Source organism: Protobothrops mucrosquamatus, unplaced genomic scaffold (genome assembly GCF_001527695.2).
Source record: "Protobothrops mucrosquamatus isolate PMUCROS unplaced genomic scaffold, P.Mucros_1.0 scaffold2900, whole genome shotgun sequence".
Taxonomy (NCBI): Eukaryota; Metazoa; Chordata; class Lepidosauria; order Squamata; family Viperidae; genus Protobothrops; species Protobothrops mucrosquamatus.
This window is the reverse complement of record NW_015388927.1, coordinates 58,386-77,311: the sequence shown is the minus strand read 5'-3', so window position 1 is coordinate 77,311 and position 18,926 is coordinate 58,386. Positions and strand designations below refer to the sequence as shown.

The window sequence follows — 18,926 nt, the reverse complement described above, 5'->3', positions numbered from 1 at the left end:
ATGGAAGATAAAAAGGAATGAATTTAAAATATTTTACAATTATATTTAGATTAGAAATGTGGATAAAGTGATGCAATTTGGTCAAAAGTAAAGAACAAGATATATTTTTTTCCAAATTATATAAGTATTTAATAACATGCAAGCAACAACTAAAATATCAATTGTCTGGTCTACGTCTAATTGCATAGTTTTATATAACCATATATAAACTAGTTAACCCACGGGGTTCCACTACTTTTATATAAGAAGTGAAATCCGCTGCGTACTATTTTATATGTCTCAAAATATAGCACAATGAAAGAAAATGATAAAGATGAATATTCATATTTATATCTATACCCATAAACCATTTCAATAAATACCTTTTTTGGACCAAAAGCCTTAAGTAGAGATATTTAGATATGATTTCCTTTAATATTTTAAGGAATATTTAAATCCATATTTAATAAATATCGGTTTCATATTTCCTTTCATAGTGGCTTAAATAAACAGGTAAGACAAGAAACACTAATCCTTCCAAACAACTCTTCTTTTTCTCTGTATGCTACAATAGATGCCCCTCTTCCATCACTGCCTCCTTTTCTGATGTTCTGCATTTTCCTTACACAACAGCCTCTTCAAATCGAGTATCACATTTAAATGTTGCCAGGGTATCACTGTCCCTTGTTTTTTTCATCATCTTCTTGTCTTCAGCTTCCTTTCTCTCCCCCCCCCCACCCCCGCTGCCCATCACCTGCTCCCTCCCAGACGGGGCCTTGTTCTTCCAGGTCAACTCTTTACACACCTTCTCTTGCCTATTCATGCAGGGTGTGTTTATGAGCGAGGGAGGAGGTAGGAAAAAAAAAAAAAAAGCCATGTCAAGGCAACCGATGATATTTCGCCGTCGACGCAAGGGAGGGGGAAGAGGCGGATGGTTAATTGATAATTAATATTCTTCCTGTTCACCGAGATGCACGCTCCAGATTCTTTTTTCCCAAGACTGCCGGTAGTACAGAACACACACACGAACAGCGTACAGGGCTTTCCCCGCCTGTCTCGTATCCCACCAAGATAGTGACTCGCCGCATTGCTAGATCACAAAAGGCCTGGCTCGCGTTATCGGCAGCTCCTCCTCTCTCTCCCTTTTCGGCTCCGAATCCACCCGAAACCTGACCGGGGTGCCCCTCTGTCGCCCCACTCCGCGCCCCGCAGCCCCTTCACCCTAAACGACCCTCCTCGCCCCTTCTGTCGCCTTTGCTTTCCCAGGCCGGCCTCTCCCGATAATGACAGCCGCCCTGTTCAATTCTAAAGGCCCAGCCTGCCCGCCGCAGGTAGCCGGTTTCTCTTCCTTCGCTTCCCCCCCCCCCCCCCTCTCCCTCTCTCCTTCCCATTTACCTAAAGCCACTTCGCAGGCTTTGCGCAGCTGGGAATGGTGCGCCTTCTTCACCTCCTTGTCGGCCAGGATCTTCTCCAGAGCCCGCGTCAGGAACATATTCTTCGTTTTCTTTCCCTCGTACATGAGGGCGCGCTGAAAGTGAGGGAAAAGGGGAGAGGACGAGCGGGGATGACTCTCAGGGCTCCGCCGGCCGAGACCCGAAGATACTTCCCGGGAAAGAAGTCTCCCCCTCCTCGGACGGAACCGAAACCCGGCTCTGGCTAGGCGGGCTACTGCAGCCCCTGCTCGACGCTGAGGAGGGACGAATCGGATCTCCCAAGAACGCCGCGCTGCCCGTTCGCCTCGGCCTCCATTAGAAGCAGCGGCAGAAGCGAGAGCGAGAGCGAGAGCAGCAGCGGCAGCGGCGGCGAAAGCAGCAGCCTCCCGTCCTCGCCATGTTGGAAGGAAACGACGTCAAGGCCGGAGCCGAGTGGGTTACAGAGGAGGAAGCGGCGGCGGCAGCGGCGTCGAGGTTGCTACAACCGCTGTTGCTTCAAGGCCGGGAAAAGAGGGCGCAGCCGCAAGGAGGGCGGGAGGGAGGGAGGGAGGGAGGGAGCGAGCAAATAGCGGCGCTACCAGTCGCGCAAGGTAGCAAAAGGGGAGCTGGGACTGGCTGCTGGCCGCGCGCGACAGGTGCGAGGAGGGCGGGGCCTGGGATTCCTCTTCGGAGAGCAGGGAGAATGAAGGGACTGAGGAAGCGATTGGAGGCCAGGCCCGCTCGCCTCCCGCCTTCTCCCGCCATATTTGATTTCTCGGAAGACTCCGTTGTCCAGGCCGGCTTCTTCCCGGCGACTGATAAAGCGATTGCAGCTTCGCTCTCTTCGTGCCTTCTGACCTAATTCGCCCCACGATGGAAAAGAATTTTACGGGCGTCTGGGACTCGACTCGATCAGGCTGGGATTTTACCTCATTTAATTTCGGCTGTAAAACGAATATAGCAAAGCTGGGGGAATTGGGTTTTTGTGATCAAGTGCTTCCTTCGAGGAACGGCTACGGAGCTGGTTTATAGTTTAGATCAGGGGTTCTCAACCTTGGCCACTTTAAGACTTGTGGACTTCAACTCCCAGAATTCCTCAGCCAGCTTTGCTGGCTGAGGAATTCTGGGAGTTGAAGTCCACAAGTCTTAAAGTGGCCAAGGTTGAGAACCCCTGGTTTAGATGTCTGACAGACTGTAGGCGGATGCCTTTTCTAGTCTTTGTATTCCTTTGTAATATTTTGTATCCTCATTCTCAACTATGTGTTGTATATAAATTCACGCAGAAGGGTGTGAGGGCATCTTTAGTATTAACAGATTAATTGAGCTGTGGGATATTATGGACTCGACCCCGGTGTTCAAATACAAACATTATGTGTTAAACATATTGTAAAGTTTTTCCAGCCGGTTTGTTTTATCTTATAGAAAGACAAACAGTGATATATAATTCTGTATACTGTAGTGGAGTTACTAGCACAACTATTTGAATGTTAAAGTAAAATGTTTCCGCCTTCAGCAGGTTTGCATCCTTTTATTTGCAACAAAATAGCCAATTTGTATCTGGAAATTTTATGAACAAGGGAGATCACTTTTTTTTTTTTTTTGCTAAATTATGCTACCTAGAAGAAAGAGTTTGAGATTTGGCTAGGTAAGAATTTGTTTTTAACAATTGATCAGCTTTTTTTTTGCTCAGTTCTATTTTATCAGTTGAAAATTTGAATAGATACTTATTCTAAACAAGCTATTCATAAGGCAGGATAGACATGGAATATGATCAGATTTCTTAAAGAAAAGCTTGTTTTCTAACATTTGCCTCTAGGTTAGAACTTATATCTGAAGTAGGAAGCATATTTTCAGTACAACACATCATTGGTTCAGTTTTAGTTTAAACATCTGTTGGATGGTAATGAGAACTATTCTCTGCCCGAAACACTGAAAAGCTGATGTCATTTGAAGTAGACAATATCAGGATAGAGGATATAGCCACTTTTGTCTGTGCTATATGTATATTGTAAATAAGAAGTTTCTTTTATACAAGGAAGAAAATTATGTTGACTTTTTCCCTACATTGCATTGCATTGGTACCTATTGTTTCTGAAAAGATTATCAACTATCATTGATGTAGTTGCAGGATATGATTATTCAACACACATATTTTTTTTGAGATTAATCTAGCAAATACCCAGTAAAGGCAGGAGAAATGTAAGGGCCTGGAGGAAGATTATAAGCCACTGGTTGAATATCCAATTTTGTCCAGTCAACCTGACTCTTTTAATTTTTAACAGTTTTTTCCCCTCGTAAGCAGACCATAAAGCAGAAGTTGGCACTATATGGATTTTCTTTACCATTCCTAATTTCTTTACAGTATGACCAAGCCGAACAGCTCACAAAAAGTACAAGTGATATGGTGTTTCAGGTTGAAATTAATAGGCTGCCCCAACATGGCAGAAATTTAATTAAAAAAGGACACTTGGGATCTAGTAAGATATTTATGAAATCTAACTTTGCAGGATCCAATCTGCGTCAGTCACTAGGCCCAGAGGTTTTGTCTTTCAAGCTTTTGGACTCCCTAGGCTAGAGAGAAAGTTCCCTGAGGATGGGGGCTCCAGCACAAGTCCGAAAGCTCAGAAGACAAAACCTCTGGTCCCGGGAACCGACCCCGATTGAATCCCGCAACGTTATCCTGTGACACATATATTCGCCTCCGTTCATAAAATCTAACTTTCCCTAAACTGAGGATAGCATTTTTCAAAGCCAAAGACAACATTTTACCAAATACTGCAAAACCCCACTAACCAAGCATGCATGCCCATGTAATTGAATTCATTTCTCACATAAAGATGTTAGAGCTGCTTATATTTTGCTCATATGTAAATTCCCAGAAAGGCTGGGCAATTTCTATGTGAATCTTTTAGAAGATTCAGAGTACTCTAAAACTTGTGCTGAAGCCAAATTCTGTATTGCCACAATAAAAATAAGGCATAACTGGTCACAGAAATAGCCACTTTTGTTTTAATCATCATTTCAGGTTTAATACATGTTAACTATTTTGTTTTAGGTGACATGTATACTTACCTCATAGATTGTAATATTTTAGATATACACTGGCACAGGTAACTAATAACACCATTATAATAATGTAAGTTACATTTTCAGTTTAGGGCCCTTTTTATTGTGCTACTATTTTATCTCACCCATTTGATTTTATTTTTGTGTTGCATATTTTTATATTTTGTTGGTCTGACTGAATAAAGAGTATGTCATTTCATTTTGGGTAGTGCTTTAGATGTGCAACTTATTAGCTAGTTGATTGTGTGCTATTGGAACATTTATGCCAGAGCACACTATTAAACAATTTTTTTACTTTATTTTTGTTTGTTTTTTTAAATCACTTTATACTAAACTATTCTTAAATTAACTTGTTTGAAATAGCCATGGAATAAGGCTGTTTTCCGGGGAGAAAGGAAAGGAAAGGAAAGGAAGGAAGGAAGAGAAAAGAAAGAAAGAAAAAGAAAGAAAGAAGGAAATGTAAATACTGCTTTTAAAAAGTACTTTGGAGTTTCCGTTTAAAGATGAACTAATTATTAAGAAATTATATTTGACTGGCTTTCTTACCTTTTGGAAGGCATCTTCATCTCATTGCTCATAGATAAATATGATTATGTTTAATTTAATGGCAAAAGTTGTTTTTCAAGTTTTGATTATCAATTGACTTTCAACTGCCTTCATTGGAAAAGTTGGGATGCGTTTAGTGATTTATCTGCTTTAAAAAGCTCATCGGCAAAGAATTTATTTTATGACATTTTATATTATAAACTTTTATGATAATTTTATATGAAAGATTATAAAATTTGCCACAAGAGTCATAAGTTCCAGATTTTGGACAAATACTGTAAGTTAGTCCATTTGAGGTTCCTTGGTTCAAACACTGTTGCCCTGTGATGCACCATTTTGCCCAGTTAAAAATTATGGGAATGAGAGTTTTAGTATTATGTAGATAGCTTTTGGTTGTATTCACATAACATGATTAATCTATTTGACTTATTTTCTGGTTTGTTCATTAGATAGAACTATAAACTAACCAAATATGCTAGGCATTCAAACAATAGCCAAAACTAAAAAAATCTAATCACAGTTAACATTAACCAAGCTTAATGTACTTATCCATATATACCTGGTACATTTTTTCTACTCCAGTGTTGAATTGGCACAGCTACTGAAATACAACAATAATGGAATAGTTTACCATAGTAGAAATGTATATATAGTAATTTCTAATAGGGCAGAAGTCCCCAACCTTTTGGGCACCAGGGACTGGTTCCGTGGAGAGAGGTTTTTCCGTGGACCGGAGGGTGCATGGTTTTGTGTGCTGCCTGCATCTCATGGATGGGGCTTTGCTTGTTTGTGCGGACCGGTTGCTGGCATGCCATGGACTGGTACTGGTCCACGGACCAGGGGTTGGGGACCCCTGTAATAGGGCACACTAGAAGAAAATGCACAATTTGCTTTTAAAAAATTCAGCCTATTTCTTTCAGAAGTGAGATTTGCAAATCATTCCATCGTGCTGTAATCCAACTCATGATTTATCCAGTTTGCCTCACCATCTGTATATCCAAAAGGCATTTAGTATAAAACTAGAGCTCACAGGATACATTCAGCCAATCATCACTAACTGACAATGCCTAACAATCTGCACTCATTGTGTTTTGGGCTTGTCAGTTGTTACATTCTTTTTTTTCTCTGCACCTGGTAAACCTCTAGTACAGTACTTTGTAAATTAACAAACTTACCTTTCCTCATTTTTTTATAAAAAAGAGAAGCAAAAAATCCTTTGGACTGCTGGCAAACCCTGTGAAATATATTACCCCAGCGAGTCTCCAGAGAATAGTAATTCAATGAATTGAGGCTATATTGCTGAATTGGGTGGAATCTCAGAATGTGCATGCCAAATTAAGAAATAATATACCTGAAAATATTTCCAGTATTTAAATATACATTACACAGAATATTATGCTTTAGAAAACTCGAACATATAAGTTGCTTTTGTTGTTTAAAATATGCAACTTTTGTTAATTTTCTCAAAAGTACTCTTGTAAAGATTGCTCATTCAAAATCCTCACATAATCTCACTTTAATATATGATATTTTAATATACTCAGTTGATAGAGTTTGTCTTTTGACTTTTATGTAATTAATATTTTATACCATTTGTGTCACACATGTTATTGTGCAAATGATGCCATTTAACACACATAGTATATTGCCCAGGCTGTTTTAAATATGAAAGAATGTTTTTGTTGCTTGGGGGTAAAATCTGAAGAAAATTTTGTCCATTAAAGTATCAAGATTAGTCGTATATTGTAATGTAGCATTAAAGCAGTTTTGAACTCTGCATAGTCTAAAAATTGTCTTCCTAACTATATGTGGATATTTTGCATGCAGCCAGCTAAGTAACAGTATATGTTGATTGGGCAAGAATGTGATTTATACAATTTTCTATGTAGAACAGGGGTTTTTTTCTTTTATCTGCAAGGAGTTATCCATCTTTATCAATTGGATTCTTTCAATTGCCAATTTAAATAAATGTTGTATTAATAAAGGGACAATTCATGCAATGGACTTGATATTTTTCACCCAAGGGGAGATATTTTGCATATGAAGACATCTGGATTGTTGTTCTGCCTGACTGTTCAGTTTCTGTCAGCAAAGACAAACAGAAGACCAACAGAGATTTATCTGTCTTTTGAATAAAGACTGCTAGTGCTTTTATTTAGAACTAAAACGTTCTCCTCTGAATTCATCAGCTTAGGGGGCTAATATTTTCCAAAAATTAAAAATGCAGGCATAAGTTTACATATGTAAAATGTATTTTTGATTTGATTTGATTTGTATGGCTGGCTATGTTCCTATTACACACACACATTTATACACGTAGACACACATTTATACACGTAGAGGTATACAATACATTTACAGTTTGTGTTTTTTTTGTTTAAATATCCTGCAACTCTTACATGCAGCAACTGTATCTACCATGCAGATGGGTTATTATATTACAGTTGTTAATGTGAAAATTTGAGATAACATAAACTAGAAGCCTACGCATACATTGTTGGAATAGGCCAAAACAAATAGGCTTAAGGTTTACCCAACAAAGAAGGATGTAGTATATTCTCGCCATCCACAGATTATTATCTTACAGTGGTGAATGCCAGTGTTTATGATCCTACCAGTGGCACTTGCAAGATTTTACTACTGTACTTTCATCAAAATGATGAAAGCAGTATTGCACTGCAAAGGTCCATTCCTTTGGTATATGCATATGATATTACAACAAATGTACAAAATGGGCAAGGAATGCACTACAACTCTGCTTTCTTGGTGTGACTTCCCCTTTCTTTCCCTATGGATACCACTGTGCTATACATTGGGTGTGTATACTTGTACAAGAGTCATCCATGATTGGCATGTGGTAGAGATCAGACTAGACGGACATTCACAAATAAGCATTCATGTAGGAGGTGGCTGCATTAAAACTGAATAGCTGTTGATGTGCACCAAAGGCAAAAGGAAAGTTCAGTGTAGCCAAGTCATGCAGCATATACTAGTGCTATGTGGAATATCAACATCATGAAAACAAGGCAGACAATGTTGGCAGAGCATTGTCAAGACTGACCACTGATATTCTTGAAACTAAAACTTTCAGAAGTACATCAGGCAAGAAAATCGTAGAAGAAATAGAATACTCTAGGACAGACATGTCAAACACAAGGCCCGGGGGCCAGATGCGCCCCGCGAAGTGGTTTCATGTGGCCCGCGAAGCCATCCTGGAAACAGTGAGGGAACGGCCCCCGCTACCTTAGCCCTGGCCCTGGCCCAGGCCAGCTGGGAGCCAATGTACAATTTTGTGGTGGCCATCTATGCTGAAACGCATTCAGTCTTAGCTCCACAAGGCCATCTGGAAACAGCGAAGAACCAGCCCCTGCTGCATCGGCCCCACCCCCTGGGTGCATGCTGGGGAGGTGTTACCCTTTGTGAGGAATGAAGAAATGGGCCATGCCTTGGCGCTTGCCCCGATCCCACCCCCTTCTGCCAGAGACTCTCAGATCTGTCCCACTCCTGCACAGGCTCCCACAGGCACCCTTGAGGTGAGCGATGTAGAGCTGGCCATGCCCACCTAGTAGGCCACACCCACTCCATCCACGCCTACCCAGTAGGCCGCACCCATGCTGGCCGCACCCACCCAGCCCCCCGAGGGCAACCACAATGCTGATGCGGCCCTCAATGAAATTGATTTTGACACCCCTGCTCTAGGATGCTCATAAGCAGGACAGCTAATAAGACACTTTTGCTTTGGTTCCCTGTTAATATTCAGAAGCATAGGACCTGACCCTGGTGGAATACAGGTTGAATATAGTCACCACAAGAATTAGTAACCATTAATAACATTTATTCTTCTCAGTTCTGTCAATTTTTGACAAACATAATGTCCAACAAAAAGATATTGTCTGTTCTAGCATAGATGTAGGCAACTTTCTTATGGTTAGATCTGTTGTTTAAGTGTATTGATCTTTGAGCCAGCAGAGGATACCAACAATTTGCCCATTTCTTTAGGGTCTCTCTGGGAGTAGTTGAGGAGGTGTGGGGGGGGGAGAACTACAAAAAGGTACCAAGAAATGTAGCATAAAAATGTAGTATATGGCATGACTTTATTCCACAGCCAGACCATAAGCCATTCTGTTCCTTACTTTATACTAGGAAACATGTTCTAGTTACAGACAGAGATATGCAGAAATGATAGTATATTTTAACTGCTGAAATCTAAAATGAAGTGAACCTGCATTTAATGTTATTTTCCCTTCACAAATAGGAATAGATCCTTCTTCCTTCCTTCCTCCCTCCCTCCCTCCTACATCTAGTTAAAAAAATTTCAACACCACTTTCCTCATCTTACCAACCAAGAATTCTCACAAATTACTTATATACAGTATTAAGATATATTTCTCTCCCTCTTCTAATACAAATAGCAAAAAATAAAAAATAAAACTAAAAAAGGAAGGCAGTGGGTGGCAGTAGCTGCACTGGGAAGGAAAAAGAATAAGAATAAGATAGAGATGGTGAAGGGAGGAGATAACTAGACAAGGGGGGGGGGAAAGGTAGAAAAGTCCAGGCATTAAAAAAAAGGGTTAATTTTCCAAGTGAGGAGTCTTCTAAGCAACAAGTCTTCAGTGGCATCTATATTTTCAAAGAACTATAACTGAAAAATTATCTAATATCATTCTCAATAAATATTACCAGACAAAATGCCAAGATAGGAAGTAGTCCCAATTTTTATATTTATTTTTAACTATGTGCAAACATAAATATAGTGGTTAATTAGTAACAGTCATCTATAAATGGAAAGCTGATCGTTGTTGAGTTTGAAGGTTCTAGCACAGAAGTGCAGTTATATATGCTTGATCATTCTTCATATACTATTTATATCTGAAATGGATGTCCACTTCCACCAAGCATGCATCTCAGGGGAATATACATGGAAAAGCAAAATAAGGAACTTGACAGCTTCATCTGTCAAATCAACCCTGGCCATCAACAGATTAATAGCATACCTTTATATCCAAAAGTGAACATTATTTTTATAGCTGTATTTAGAGCATGCATATGTACCAGTTTTAAAAAGATTAATAATATATATTGTACTTAATGCAGAATCAGGTACGATATACACATTTACTATGTGGGATGTTCTTTTTATATGGACAATTTACCTTTAGCATAGCATCTATGTTGCCATTTCACTTCTTGCCCAAGAAGCTTCTTCAGTTCTGAATGGTAGGGAATGGAAGGAGTTATATGCTATGCCAGTGGTGGCGAACCTATGGACAGGTGCCAGAGGTGGCACTCGGAGCCCTCTCTGTAGGCACACGTGCCATTGCCCCACCCTCGCCTCCCCCCGCAACCCCCTCCTCTCCAGCAGCCCCCCTGAAGGAGAGTCGCCTCTGAGCGTGGCCCACACGGAGTAGCGCAGCCAAGGGGTGGAGGGGGGCGGGGCCAGTTTTGGGACACTCGGTCTCTAAAAGGTTCGCCATCACTGTTCTATGCAGTCATCTGGTAATTAGCACTCTGAAAGTTATCATTAGCTCTCTGAGAGTCGTTGAGGCCACTTGGGGGTTAATCTGTATCCTCAGAGTCATCTGAATCAGAGTGCAAATGGGTGTAGAAATTCTTGGGACTGCAGTCTCATCCAAGAAGGGAAACATTTTCAAGGAATAAACCAAGAAAGTCCAGTTTACTTTTGGAAAAGCACCTTTGGGATTTTATGAGGGATTTATTCAATTTATATAACCACCCATTATTGTACATATTTATTTGTAAGATAATCAGTACTTGCATGCTATAGAAATACTATATTTAGAAAGTGATACATGACTGAAACCCAGCCAGACTGACAAGTATGCCTTACTTTCTTCATCACTTGGTATCTTGCAGGGAGAGTGGTTACGATTGTCATGTGATCTGAGAAGCCAATTGATTCTGATCCAGTTATTTATATAATAGCTGTTTCTATCCTGGTTTCAGAGCAGTTCATTGTAGGTTGAGATTGCCTGGAAGCCTCCCTGAGCTTCTCTGCTTTGGCTGTTATTTACTTATTTTGCACATAGCAGCAGATCTTCCATTTCACTGGGCCTGGGGAAATGCAATACTTATTGAGTGAGTTGACCCTTTGATTACATCTTACACTATCCATTTTCTACACTGAATCAAATGACTTCATACTGACATTTCCAAGGTGATAGCAATAAAGGTTATTCAATCTCTAGCTATGAAGGAGAATTCTAAAATATAATTTAAATGAAATAGGTTCCCTGGAGTTCAAAGCACAACAGTTAAAATAAATGCTATTATTCTTCTACAATTGGGACATGAAAAAATAGAATATATAATGAACGTAACAGGTAAGATAGAACAGAACATTATTCCACCAGGATGTTTCCATCTTAAGGTTAACTTTGGAATGTAGCTCTTTGGTGACATTCATTCAGGAATATACTATATCCTCTATTCTCAGTATATTCCTCCCATGAGGTTAATACATAGGTCTTGCCAATGTTTTTGCAGCATGATGTATTTTATTCCAATGTAAATAAACATATGATCCTAACTCTGGAAATAAAATAGCTTTATTATTGCAAACGATTTAGTTTAGGTTATACATATTTGAGCTACAACTAACTTTCAGTGGTTCAAAAATCAACATTTTGAGCAAAGGTAATTCTGATTATTCTTTGGGCCAAGCCGAGATTCATAATGTGTATAAATTAGGCAGATAAAGCACATTTGAACAAAGATTTTACATAATTTATCCTTTTTCTTGCTAGACATGAGTTTGAATAAAGCAGACATGTCAAACACAAGGCCCGGGGACCAGATGCGGCCCGCGAAGTGGTTTCATGTGGCCCACCCGGCCCCCTGAGGGCATCCGCAATGCTGATGCGGCCCTCAATGAAATTGAGTTTGACACCCTTGGAATAAAGCCTTGGTGCTTCTTTCTCACTTGAAAATTTTCTTTTTACTTTTTCTCATTTCCACCCTTCAGAATTTCATCAATAATCATTTAGATACACTCAAGTTTTTCTGCCTTCATATGTTCCGATACCACAATATGCATGGCCTAGATATCAAATATTTGGATATTTCTTATTTGTAGAAAATGTCACTTCTTTTTTCAATGGATTCTGCTAGTGGGAAATGCCATATTCTATATTCGAGTGACTTCACACTGTATTCTTAAGAAGAATTAAAAAATTAAAACTTGGCTGCAACACTTAAATGACACTTTTTAAGGAGGTGCATAGTTATATTTTTAACAGCCAGCATGGTCTCTGTACAGGTTGGCTTGATTAGGTTCTCAGGCAATAAAAATCCAAAATGACCTGTATCACGCAATTCAAAGGCAAATGAATAGTGGATTCCGTTTTTATAAGCCCAATCCATTGAACTCCCAGAACTCACATCTGGAAAAAAAGAAAAACAATATATTTGGTTTAGGAAACAATTTGCTAATACATGGATCTACAACATTTGATGGGTGATCTCAGTTTCCCAATCTTCTGCAAAGGTAAGATGGGCAGCCTATAAATTTTATAAATAAATAAATAAAATAAAAGGCCCTCATGTAATGGGGTAACTGCACTGGAAAGAGTAGGGCTAATGGCTTCTTAATCAATTATGGTTTGTTGCAGTTAGCTAGATCTTCAGACTGGATTTGGCTTTTTCATCCACCTATCACGTTCTTCCCGAGGACCTGGAATAGGCAGATGTGGATATTTGAGGGTGTTAAATTATTAATATTATTATGGTTCATTGCATAGTTAGCCGGATATTCAGGCTGGATTTAACATTTTTATCTACTTCTCGAGGCCTTCCAAGGACCTGGGATAGGCAGATATTGATGTTTGATGATGTTAGAGGTATCATTATAGGAATGTAAGCTGTTCCAAATAAAAGCTGACTTTTTCAATTGATTGATAGTGAATTTGTCAGTGCTGAAGATATTCAAGTAGTATTCCAGTTGCTTTAGTATTGCACCCAAGGGGCCTATTCAGTGGTGGGATTCAAATATGTGAACAACCAGTTCTCTGTGTGGATGCCGCTTCTAGAAGTCCATTCAGGACCTGGGCAACAAAAAATTAGCTACCGGTTCTGCCGAACTGGTGCGAACTGGCTGAATCCCACCACTGGTCCTATTACTATTGGTACTATCTTTGTTTTCTTTTGTCGCAGTCTGTAGGGCTTTGTATATTATCTTCTTTCTCTCCTATTCTGCTGTCTCCAGGTACTGCCATGTCTACTATCCAAACATTTTTGTCTTTCTTATTGACAATTGTTAAGTCTTGTTATGTGGCAGGTGTCTGTCAGTTTGAATTCCAAAGTCCCAGAGCACTTTAGCTGCTTATTATTTTAGGATTAGAAAAGTGTCTCACTCTCATCTTTAATTCCCCAACCCTCCAAAAACAACAGCATTTGTCTTGGGGCAATTTTTAGGGCTTGAAGACTGAAATGTGGGAATGGAATGAAAAGCTTTCCAGAGATCTCCATCTGGGGAAAAACAACAATGCTCTGGCAAAATTTGGCACTGAATTGCAAGATTGTTAGAAGGTAGCAAATGAGGCACTGAAAGTGTCATATGTGGCTTTCTCATCAGCGTATTATCCTAAGGTTGTATTTAAGTTACATTTTTAAAAGAAAGATTTGAAAACCCCTAAATGTCCTCAACCCCAACAATATTTTAATTCCAACTCAATAAGTTTAATTATAGGTAATCCTTGACTTACAACAGTTCATTTGGTGACCATTCAAAGTTAAATGACACTGAAAAAAGTGACTTATGTCAGTTTTTCACACGGCCACTGCAGCATCCCCATGTCATGTGATCAAAATTCAGTCTCTTGGCAGCTGACTCATATTTATGATGGTTGCAGTGTCCTGGGGTCATATGATCCCCTTTTGTGACCTGACAAGCAAAGTCAATGGGCAAGTCAGATTCACTTAACAGCTGTGTTATTAAATTAACAACTGCAGTGATTCACTTAACAATTGTGGCAACAAAGATCGTAAAATGGGGCAAAACCCCATTAACAAATGTCTCACTTAGCAACAGGAATTCTGGGCTCAATTGTGGTCATAAACCGAGGAGTATTTGGGTTGGTGAGCAATTTTTGCTCTATGTCTGGGGTACAAAGTACCATCGCAGAAAGTAGACTTCAAATAAGATTCTGAACCAATGACTATACTTGGTTTTTGACTAGCTGGCTGAAGGTCAGTTTTCAAATATTCATGATTGGGGCAAGGACAAAAAGAAATGCAACTTTATTTCATTTAAATGTAAATATATTTTGATTATTCTCCAGCCATATATTTAATAATATAGTATTCCTACACATTTACAAATCTGCAGTTTAGTAACAACTTTCTATGTTGTTTCTCTGTTTCTATAGATTGCAATCAAGGCTTTAAAAATATTTTTGAGTATTTTGAAGGCCTTTCCAAAAAAAAAAGAAAAGCAAAAAGGAGCACTAATTTAAAAGAGAAGCATTTGTGCATTAAATTGTGCAATCCAAACCATGTCTGTTTGGACTGTGAGGTAAATATATATGGGAGTATGTTGTTTTAATCATATCTTTTGCATAGAAATAGCAATGCTCATTTTGTGAATGGTGGGGGAAAAAAGATTCTTCCCAAACATATTTAATATATGAGCTGCAATTTTATGCTAATTACTTGCTTCATCTTCCCAGCATTAATCTGTACTCATTACATATTGGTACAAACTGCTTTTAGAAAAGCTAAAAGCACAACCACTACTCAGAATTCAGGAGTAAGTTGTAGTTGGTATTTACTTACTTACTTACCTACTTACTTAATTAATATGCCCATCTCATCAGAGATGACTTTGGACAGCTTACAAATATTAAAACTAGTACTATAGTATTATGCTCTTCATTCAATATAATTTTAGATTTTAAAACCTTTTCTCTGTTACAGTATCATCAACAGAGGTTATTTTTTAAAAATCCAATTTGTCAGAGACACTTACACAAAATTCTGGAAGCAGGACCATATCGATACCTTATTCCATAAACTGACTGCAAGGCATTTACAGCATTAGCAGCTGCAGATTCCTAGGAGATGACAAAGAAAAAGAAAAATCACCCCTTAAAGCATATTAATTATTATCTTCTTCATAATGAATGATACAGGACAAAGATTACCCATTTTTTTAGTTTTACCCTTCGTAACCTGTTACATCTTGTGCCCCCTACCACTACCTTTGTTTCCAAACATGAATCATTTTCATGAATAACCTTTCATAAAGTTATATCTTTCTGCTTATATATATATCACTCATTATAAAGATCTGTGTACGAGAATATTATTAAAGCAACAACAGCATTAACAGAAGTATTGGAGAGGACATCTCTCGCTCTACTGCCATGTATAAAGAAGAAAGAGAACCAGATTTTCTATTCCCTCTAGTCTATTAGATTATGTTAAGATGACTATCCCACACTGATTTGCACAATAAGGGTTCTTTTGCCAAGTACATTCAATTGGTTTGGTTACAGGGGAAGCTGGCTACTTGTTTTAGGGTTCCAGCTCACTTTTAAATATTATCTCCTAACCAGGTTTAACTGTATGGGAACTCTTCGGCTACCTTCTTGTGCCAAACGCTAGAACTTGAAACAATATCAGAGCCAGTTTGGTCTAGTGGTTAAGGCACCAGGCTAGAAACTGGGAGACTGTGAGTTCAAATCCCACCTTAGCCATGAAAGTCAGCGAGGTGACCTTAGCCAGTTAGCCAGTCACCCAACCTACCTCACAGAATTGTCATTGTGGGGAAAATAGAGGAGTAAAGAGTATTAGGTGTGTTTGCTGCTTTGATTTCTTTGTAAAAATAATAAAGGTGGGATACAAACAAACGTAAGGTATATTCCAAGATGCATATCTTTCAATACAGTTTTATTGCAAACAAACAATGAAGCATTTATAAAAGAAATGCAGTGACTCCTATATATCAAATACAAACCCTGTTTGTAGTGAATTTCAGATACAAATGTTTGCATTTATTTTCTCCTGTAAATGCGGTGCATTTGGTTTGAAGCTCCTCTTTAGATTATAGAGATGCTTTCTACCTGTCCCTTGTTACTGTAATATTTTTCAGGCTGCTTATTTCTGCATTTTCTGAACTAGCTTTTATACATCAGTTTTGATTATTGGTATGTACATTATTTTACTAGAGTTTAATGTGTTTTCAATGGAATATACTTAAAAATGAAAAAATAAATTGTTCAAAATCAAATGACTTGCAGAGAAATATGTTACAGAATTTACCTTTCTATTTTATTTTATTTATGTATCCAATTTATATAGCTGCCCAACTCAAAAAAAGTTATTCTGGGCAGCATACAACAACATGTGAAATAGTTAAAATTATAAGCTGCTGGATAATTCAGAATGGGAATTTGTATGTCATGATGCTCTAATTATACAAGATATGTTACTTAAAAGAATAAATATTATGAAAATAGGTATACTGGCTTTTATTTAAAAAATCACTAGAAATATACAAAGATTGTACAAGTGCAAAAGGGTGATTTGCTTTGTAACTGGTTGTACCACTCATTAAACAATCTTCTATATATTAGTATTGATTTGAGATGATGTTTACATTTGCTTCATTTTAAAAACTAAAAAATATTCCATCATATGCTAAAATTAATTAGGCAAAACCAATATCATTAATATTTCATAATATTCATTTTGATAAGCTTTGAACACTTATTTCAATCTGAACTCCTGTCAAAAAGATTCTTAATTCTGTTCATTTTAGAGGAATTTATATCTCTGTTTTAAGAATAGTAACTTTATATGCATATTATACTCCATTTAATGTTCATACATTGTCATGTAAAGGCTCATAGTTTTGAAATATGCTGACAAAAGCGTGCAAAATATAAATCATAACATTTACTATTCATGATAACCAATTAATTTTATATAATGTTTTCTTCTAAATCACTCAGTATGTAGAACTGTTACCCTGTAATTACTGTTATGAAGTAATTGTTAAGATTGTCCTTTTGCTCCTGTTTTTAGAAACAGAATTATTTTTCCTACATTTGAATCACTGGGTAATCCTAGTGTTAAAACGTCTTTTCCTAATGTTCATAGCAATGTGACAGCGAAAGAATGGATACAAGATGTAATTGGGTAAATATACATAATTAGGGTAAATACATACTTTGTTACAATATTCTGTTGGGTAAGCTTCATTGGCTCAATTGCTACACAAATAACCCAAATGGCATGGTTTGGATATTTGAGGATTATTTGCATATGTCATATTAAGAAAAATCAAATGCTATGCAATTTCTTAGTTAAATAAGTAAACCAATCTATGCACCAGTATCCAATCACAACACATTTGTGCAATCCCCAATTATTCTAATGGGCTGATACAGTTTCTAACTCAAAAAGATTTCCCAGCTGCCCAACTATATCTTAAAATGCAGTCCCTCACATCTGCTCTGAAAAATGTTTCATTGAATTCAGTTCATATACCCAAAGATCAATGAATGTAAAACTGCAGCAATAACCTGTAACTATAGCAACTATATATGTATTACTACCCCATTTCTCATATCTGCTTTCCCCTGCTCTATTTCCTTCTTACTAAATTATAAACTCAGGACAGAGGTATGGCTTCTTAAATTTTATAAAGTAAAAATGCTGATGTAGCTATATAAACAATTAAGGGGACTAAAATTGTAGATATAATGGGAAGTGAAATAGCACATGATTATTATTATTATTTTTTTTACTAACTGTGACTATGCTGCAGGGAAACACTTTTGTTCTCAAGAACAAATATATTCTAGGCTTCTAAATGGAGATTTGCCTGCAGTTCCACATCTGTGGGATGAGAAGTGCACTAAAAATTACTGACCTAAATGCAAAATTCAGTTTTAATTTGGATCCATTCCTTCAGTGGTTATATGCATATGTTACTGATTGATGAGCTGACTGAAAAGCGCTCAGCAGTAGTTCTGAATCTCAGATCTTTGTAAAGGAGAGTTGAGAGCTATGCAACTTTGGGCCTCACAGTGTGATACTGTTACTGTATACTATACAGTGTATATCCAAAACAAAAACTTGTTTTTCAGTTTTGACTTCCAAAGTTTTAATTTGGGGAAGCTGCTTTTTGTGCTATATTTAACAAAGAGAATACCTTTTTAATGTTGCATGGCCTCAGAAATACCATTGCCACTGATTCTTTGCCAGAGTCTATCTCAAATGATATAGTACATACAAATTGGCAACAAGCTCCAATGCCACCCTTTTGTTAAATTGCAGTACTTAGAATGACTTCACATATTGGGCTAAGTCATGATTTATTTTAACCATAGTTTGCTGAATTGGCTTACAATCACAATGACTGCATTGGTATGGCACATTAAAGCTCAAACCAAACATGCTACATAATAAGTAGTACACTGTGAAATAGGCCAGTGTAACTTTATATTACATGACTGTAGCAATTGAATGAAAACTTCCAAATAACTAAAAATTGAAATAAACAACGAAAGGATATGTCTGCACTAGATAAAATGTATACAGAGAATTGTATATCCCTTTCTCCAGTTCCAAACACCTAAATAATTTAACATATTAATTCAGAGAGTGACTGGCAACACAAGTCTGTATTGTAAGCTGGACAGAAGCCTGTTTGTTTTCATCTCACAAATTATTAAAGAATCCTCTCCTAGCTAGATGGTAATATCCATGGAAAAGCTTTCATCTCCTGGCCAACATCAACATAAGATAAATCTGAGGAACTTGTGAAATTGGTCCCAAAGGAAGAAAAATTCTTTATGATCTTGCTTTGCTGTTCAATGCAGGTCACTGCATATAAGTTGAAACTGTATTTTGTTGAGTTGCCTGTACAAATGCATTGTCAGTTAGGGATTTCCTATTTGT

The 18,926-nt window shown here is 37.9% G+C and overlaps 1 protein-coding gene across 1 annotated transcript in view; it reads right to left on the bottom strand.

Moving 5' to 3' along the window:
- Positions 1-11,977: 11,977 nt before the first annotated feature.
- Positions 11,978-18,926, bottom strand: part of CPA6 (carboxypeptidase A6) — a 31,123-nt gene continuing 24,174 nt past the window's right edge. Inside the window, exons 10-11 of the mRNA XM_015825966.1 lie at positions 14,986-15,070; positions 11,978-12,403 (exon numbers count right to left, since the gene is read on the bottom strand). Of these exons, the coding sequence (XP_015681452.1) occupies positions 12,195-12,403; positions 14,986-15,070 (294 nt within the window). The 3' untranslated portion in view covers positions 11,978-12,194. The remainder of the gene's footprint in view (positions 12,404-14,985; positions 15,071-18,926) is intronic.